General features: G+C 57.8%; 1 protein-coding gene across 2 annotated transcripts; it reads left to right on the forward strand.

Moving 5' to 3' along the window:
• Positions 1–27: 27 nt before the first annotated feature.
• TMEM141 (transmembrane protein 141) lies at positions 28–4484 on the forward strand. 2 transcript variants are annotated; one of them, XM_005291436.4, is made up of 5 exons: positions 28–351; positions 930–996; positions 2880–2963; positions 3494–3601; positions 4164–4484. In XM_005291436.4, the coding sequence occupies exons 1-5, from the start codon at positions 298–300 to the stop codon at positions 4241–4243; spliced, it is 393 nt and encodes a 130-aa protein (XP_005291493.1). In that variant the 5' UTR covers positions 28–297; the 3' UTR covers positions 4244–4484. The 2 variants fall into 2 exon arrangements, with proteins under 2 accessions (XP_005291493.1, XP_065428365.1); XM_065572293.1 differs by lacking the exon at positions 930–996 and having other exon boundaries at positions 130–351.
• The last annotated feature ends 2757 nt before the right edge of the window (positions 4485–7241 follow it).

The raw sequence follows: 7241 nt of genomic DNA on the forward strand, positions 1-7241 counted from the left end.
CACACGCACGCGTGCACACGCTGAGACACACACATATGGCGACAGAAACGCACGCCTGTAACACCTCCCCCGACACACGCCTGCACCCCCACACGCGTAGACATGCACACACGACTGCGCTGCGGTTCAGCGAGGGGCGCCCCGGGGGGTCACACCGGCCCCTTGGCAGAGCCGTGGCCAGGGCAGCCGGCCTGTAGATGGTGCTGCTCGCCGGGCCGGGCCGGTCCCTCGCTGCCGGAGGAAGCAGGAAGCGCCGGGCCGGGAGCCGGGAGCGCGGTCTAGGGGCTCTCCCCGGCCATGGTGAACCTGGGGCTGTCCCGGGTGGACGACACCGTGGCTGCGAAACACCCGGTCGGTGGCAGGGGCTGGGCGGCGCTGGGCAGCGGGGCGGGGGGGCTCGGATGGGGGCCCCGGCGGGGCAGGGTCCGGGGCAGGGCGCTCGGTCCCCGCTCGCTGCTCGGCCGCCGCCCGGCGCACGGGCTGCCCCCGGCGGAGGGGGCTGGTGGCCGGGGGCTGCGGGGAGCAGATCGGGGCTGTGCGCTGCCCCCAGCCCGGGCCAGGACCTTCCCTCGCCAGCAGCCCCGGGCTCGAGCGGGCCCTGCCCAGAGCCCGGGGCCAGGGCAGCGGTGGGGTGAGGGGCCGGGGCCGCCAGGGGTAGGACCGGCTCGGAGAGGTGGAGCGGGGCGTAGCGGGCATTGCCCTGGCTGTCCTGTTTTCATAGCGGGGCGCGGCAGGGTTTGCCCCTGGCGGGCACTGGGGCCGGGGGGGACAGGAGGCGCTGGGGTCCCCGAGCCGCCCGCCGGGGGTGATGCACGTCGGGAGGGACAGGTGAGATCCCCGGGCAGGTGGCGGGGGTGGACTCGAGCCCAGGGTTTCCTCGTTTGTGGTTTTCACCCCATCTCGTCTGCTGCCCCCAACTCCCTTTCCAGGGGCTGCAGGAATACGCTGCGTGCCAGTCCCACGCGTTCATGAAGGGCATCGGGACCTTTATCACAGGTAGGGTGCAGCGGGCAGCCCCCCTGCTCCTCTGCAGGCAGACACCATCGGGGCCACTGGGCATCAGGGGGCCTGGGGGTGGGGAGGCCAGGTTTAGGGCACTAACAGCCCCCCCGCTCTTTGGCTCTCACAACCCATTTACATTCGCACCCCCCCGGCCTGCTCATCCAGCTCCCAGCAATGGACCGGAGCCAAAGCTCTGGGCATCTTCCTGTCTCTGAAGGGCTGCCCCCCCCCCCGACTTTGCGGAGTTTTGCTGGGTTTAGCTGGGGCTGCAAGAGGCACCAGTTCAAAGCCCAGATGCTCAGTGTGACAGTGCATGACTCCCCCCGGGGGCTGAGCCTGCAGGCGTTGGTCTCCAGGCCATGCTGTCCTTAGAGCTAGGGGCCAAACTGGGTTGGGGCTGTTGGTACATGGGTGAGAGTCCGTGGGAAAGGCAGGGCACTGCAGGAGTGATTCAGCTGGTGGCACTCCTCCCCCAGTGCCCCAGCCTGGCACTACGGGCTGCCATCTTTTGGAGGAGAAATCAAAGCAAGGTCTCATCCATGGAACTATCTCCCGTCCGGTGCGACTTTTGCAGGAGTCAGGGAATTAACCTGGCCACTTTCAGCTGGGTTATTGCATCCTGCCCCCCTGAATTTTCCTGCAGCTGCAATTGGCTCTGGTATTAGCAGGAGCGTTGTATTAGCAGGAGTGTTGCAAGCAAGACACAAGAAGTAATTCTTCCGCTCTACTCCGCACTGATTAGGCCTCAGCTGGAGTATTGTGTCCGGTTCTGGGCGCCACATTTCAGGAAAGATGTGGACAAATTGGAGAAAGTCCAGGGAAGAGCAACAAAAATGATTAAGGTCTAGAAAACATGACCTATGAGGGAAGATTGAAAAAAACTGGGTTTGTTTAGTCTGGAAAAGAGAAGTCTGAGAGGGGACATGATAACAGTTTTCAAGTACATAAAAGGTTGTTACAAGGAGGAGGGAGAAAAATTGTTCTTCTTAACCTCTGAGGATAGGACAAGAAGCAATGCGCTTAAATATTGCAGCCAGGGCAGTTTAGGTTGGACATTAGGGAAAACTTCCTAACTGTCAGGGTGGTTAAGCACTGGAATAAATGGCCTGGGGGGGTTGTGGAATCTCCAACATTGGAGATTTTTAAGAGCAGTTAGACAGATATCTGTCAGGGATGGTCTAGATCGGGGTCCTCAACCTTTTTCTTTCTGAGGCCCCACCCACAACATGCTATAAAAATCTCCACGGGCCCCCCTGTGCCACACAACAACTCATTTTCTGCATATCCAGTCGATGAAAAGCCAGGGCTGGCATTACGGGGTAGCCAGCAGGACAATTGTCTGGGGCCTCAAGCCACAGGGGCCCCCGCAAAGCTAAGCTGCTCAGGCTTCGGGTTCAGCCCTGGGCCCCAGTGAGTCTAACGCTGGCCTTGCTCTCTGCTTATTTTGGCGGCCCCCCTGAAACCTGCTCGTGGCCCCCCAGTGGGCCCCGGACCCCTGGTTGAGAACCACTGGTGTAGATAATACTTAGTCCTGCCATGAGTGCAGGGGACTGGACTCAATGACCTCGCAAGGTCCCTTCCAGTCCTATGATTCTTCACTTCCTGTCCTAAATTGTTACCCTGGAGGGGCTGCATTCAGTGTTGGCTGAAGGGATCCCCATATTGTATAGTCAGCAGTGCTTGTTCTGTGCTTTGGGGTCTCTGGATGGAAGGGACTACCATTGCCGTGTGTTAGATTGCGCTGATGCCCAGCGTGTGCCGGGCACCTTCCAAACCCAGAGGGAGATGCAGCCCCTGCCCCGAGGAGCGTGCAGGCTGTGACAGAGAGGTCAGCTGCAGGAACTGCATCCACACTCACGCGGGTCTCCTATTAACAGGCATCAGCGCGGCTTTCGTTCTTCAGAAGCTGATAAACAAGAAGCTGCCCTACCCCCTGCAGTGGAACGTGCTGCTGTCTGTAGGTCAGTACTCAATGCACGCTGGGCCTCTCGGTCAGTCCCCGGCCCCCAGAGGTTCCATCAACGGGGCAGGCATGCAGCGTCTGCCCTTCATGGTTACACTCGTAGCAGTCCAAGGTCCTGGGGTTTGCCTGTAGTTCACGAGAGCCGGGAACAGGACTCACAGCGCTGTCTTACCAGAGGAGGATCCTCCCTCGCTCCCACCTGTCTAATTCTGTGTGATTTATTGAAACCCCTGCTTCCCTTCAAAGTGCTCAGACTGGCTCAGGCCACCTGCGCTCACCCCCCCCCCCCCGCTCCTCCCACCAGTGAGTGTGTTTGCAGTGGCACCTGTGGACTTCCAGGGGCTCGCTCCCGATTCACGCTGGTGAAAGTGAGATCAGAATCCGAGTGACGAGCAAAAGGCGGCTCAGAAACTGCCAGCCCTTTTCATGCAGCCCCAGCTGTTCTTCACAGAGAGCAGGACCCCACCTGCTGGGAAGCCGCTGCTTCCAGAGGGACTTGGAAACACCCCTGCCTCTTGGTGCTTTTAGTTGCAGGTTCAGTCGCCAGCTACACAGTGACCAGGGTAGAGACCCGGAAGTGTTCCAACCTCTGGATCTACCTGGAGACAGGACAGTCCCCGCAGGGAGTAGCCAAAGGTGAGAGGCATTCAGTGCCCAGGCAGCAGTCACCCGCTGTACTTGGGGCTCCGTGTGGCTGGTTTCACTTGGGCTGCATCTCCATTTCTGAAGGGTCCAATAGCGTCCTGCACTTTGTCATTTAACCAGACCGGGGTGGCAACAATCCCTATATAAATCCCACACACCTACAAAGCCCAGGCTGGAATTCCAGGCCTTCCGCTGTTGTGCTCAAGGAGAATCCCGTTAATTCCTAGTGTCGCTCCCCAAGTTCCACAGGAGCTGTGCAAAGGGTTCTTAGTCCCCAGAGAAGAATGGGGGATGGGATGGAACGGGCTGAGAGCCCCCCTACAATAGCGTCCTGGGGTCATGCTGGTCTCTGATCACCTTGTAAGGTGATACTTTGCCAGCAGGGAGCACAGGGAAACAAACCCAAAAGCAGGTGAGTGCGGGTGTCTCTGCTGGGATCCCGGGAGCCTGGTGTGCCGTCTCAGTGAGTTACACCAGGTGGGGGTGGGTGTGTGTTTTTATCAGTGTTCCTGGCCGGTCTGAGTTCTGAATAGTTTTCTCTCATCTGTTGCAGAAAATCTCCACAGTCCAGATCCCACAGAGAATGCAGAAACGAGAGTGAGAGGAAACAAATATGGAGACAACATGGAATAGCTGCGGGAGCCTGGAGCTCTGTCCCGACTCCTTTACCAATGTACCACGTGACCGGGGCTAGAGCCGCATTGCGACACCTGGGGAGCGAGGAACGTCCCCTCCACTGCCCATTCATGAGGCTTGGGGAACTGCAGGGAAGGATTTAGGGTGGGGTGGACGTAGGGTGTGCAAAGCCCCCAGACGGACTTTGTGTGAGCAGCAAAGGTTGGAAAAGTAATAAAAATATATAGCTAAAAATGGACATTTTGGACAAAGTGAAGTTTAGGGGTGGTCGGGGTCACTTACAGAGAAGGGGGAGGTATGGGGGCAGAATGTGAAATCATTGGGGGGGCTACTGCGGGGGAAAGGCCCAGGGAGGGGGTGTTCCCCAGCGTGGTCTGGAGGATCCCAGTCACGCTGCTGGGCCCGTCCCTGCCCTGGGGGTCTGTTCTGCCCTCAGTGCTCACATGGAACGTCCAGGAGAATCGATAGCCCGTATGCTCACTAGCGGGAGAGAGGACACCCCCATGTTGACTGCTGCTCTAGCGGGAGTTCTGTGTCGGGGCCATCTGACCCCCGCCCTGAGCCCTGCATCGCTATTACACAAGAACTACGTGAAGAGAACATTCAGGTTGCAAAGTCAAGTGCTCAGAAGTTCAGAAAAGCCCGAACTAAGGTTGTCTGTGTAAATGAATTAATAATTCCATCTTCAGAGCAGGGTCTGAATAGCGTGCAGGGAATAGGCCTAGGGCCACTGGACAATGAGAACACCAGCTGTTCGTGACGTGAGCCCCAGCACTGACTGAGGCAGGGGTCCTGCGGAAAACGTAGCATGAGAGCAGGTAATTAAAGACTGTATCGTAACGCCTGTGCTGGGGTGTGGGGGGAATTAGGGTTGACCAGGCAACTCTAATTCTGTCCTGTCCTAACTTTGGCGTGTTTTGCAACCTTCGTAACGTTCTGTTAACTCCTGGCTTCTGTTCTTGGGTCCTCACCAATGTTCTCATTATCCCAGGCTAGGTGCTTTACCATGGAGCTAGCCCATCCGATTATCGTTGACTTCCATTCCCCTGCCTCAGGGAAAGGACAGCCAATCCGAGACACCACCTGCGACCGGGCCAGCTCTCCTTCACCCCATAGATTTCACACAGGGGAGGGCGTCTGGACGACAGGAAGCAGAAAGACCCTGCAGCTCTGGGCTCACACTGCTCCTTCCTCCCCCTGCCCTGAGGTGAACGTGTGGGTCTGCTCTCCCTCCCCTGCCTTCTAGACCCACCCGCTTTACCCAAGGGGTGAATGGCAAGGAACCTGGGCTGCTGGGCTCGCTTGGCTGCTCCTGCCCCTCGCTGGCTGTTGGCCCAACTTACTGGCTCCCTTTCTTGCCAACCCAGCCCAGGGAGGGGGAAAGAAGAAGGCCCGTGAGAGCACCGGGCCATTGGAAATACGGCACGGTAGCATTCATCTGCCGTGCGTACCAGAACCCCATCAGTGCATCTTAAACCTGCCATCCCCGTCCTGCGGCTGCCTCCCCGTGCCAAGCTCTGTCAGCCCCCTGCAGCCTCCACGTACCGTTTCGATGCCTGCATGAGATGTGCAGGTGGCCTCCAGGAACAAGGGCGGGTAGAGGGATATAGCAGCACCATGCCACACCAAGAGCCCGGTGTTAGAACAGGGGGCTCCAGAATTGAGCCCCTGGATTAGACAAGTAAAGGGACACTTAACCATGAGCTGCGTTCCCCAGTGCAGGCAGAGCGACACTTTACAAACCCCAGCCCGCACCCCTTGGGAGGAGTCTCATGCCTGGAGGGAACGTGGAGCGTAGCCAGACCTTACCGAAGGGCTTCTTTGCAGGGAACACTGCACCGTGGAACTCGAAATGGCTCTCAAAACAATCTAGATAAAGTAGTGTCTACACAGTGGTTGGCGCAATCTCCGTTTTACAGCCCAAAAGCAACGGTAAGAGGCACATGCCCACCCCCAACGTCCCCTTCCGTCCAGGCGTGGTGCTGTGGCCGTGCCCTGCCTTCATTTCCCGCTTTGGGCCGCCAGTAGGCTCAGCAGGCGTTTTATGCATTGAGCAGCGCCCCCTTCTGGGGGCCTGATTTATTAACGGAAATCCAAGAGCCCAGAGTTCATAGCAGGGCAGCAGTGTCTATCAGTTCCTCATCCAGGCCCTTTACCTGCCAGGCAGTCCTGACCTGGATTCCTTCCCTGGAGCCAGGGCCTGCCAGCTAACAGCAGCTCGCCTCCCAGCAGCACCCTGGCTGGGTCTCCTGCAGCTGGCAGCAAGATCTCTTCGCCTCGTTCTTTTCCCTGGGAGCTCCTCTCTAACTGACCTTTGCTGGTAGTTTGTCAGGTCCAGGGGCTCATTAGCCAGTAAGCCACCTGGGCAGTTACTTACTTACTTACCGGTGGGCTGAGCAGGGCCCTGACTTCCCTTAAAGGGGCCAGCCACCCTGTGACAACCGTGCTGAAAGAACATGAAGGTTGCAGTCAAGCACTCAAAAAATTTGCAGAATACCAGAATTAAGGTTTCCCATGCAACCGTACATCTCTCCCTTGTGTTCACACATTGTGCTAAAGGTGTTAATCACATGATCACATGCGGTTTTATCCCCACAGAACCCCAGCCTCATTCAGTGCACAGAATGGCTGATCTGCTGGAAAATAATCAGGATTGTGTAGAGGAGGAGGCTGGTGTCTGTGAGATCCCCGCTGCATTTGTTGCAGAGGCTGGAAGGTGTGTAGTGAATACAGCCAGGATCTGCAGGAAGACACAGGATGGGCTCTGCCCTGGAGCACTGGCTTCTAGCCAACCCTGTGCCACAGAGCTCCTGTGTGATGCTGGGCAAATCACTTAAACCAAAATGTTCTGAGATGGCTACTGTGTGGTACCCAATGGGAGACCGAGGGTGGGGGAGATTTTATTTGCAGAAGGGCTGAGCCCTTCCAGCTGCAACTGAAGTCAGGGGCAGCGATGCTTTGCCCATGTAAAGTGCTTTAATCTCGGTGTTAGTTC

Source organism: Chrysemys picta, chromosome 18 (genome assembly GCF_011386835.1).
Source record: "Chrysemys picta bellii isolate R12L10 chromosome 18, ASM1138683v2, whole genome shotgun sequence".
Classification (NCBI taxonomy): Eukaryota; Metazoa; Chordata; order Testudines; family Emydidae; genus Chrysemys; species Chrysemys picta.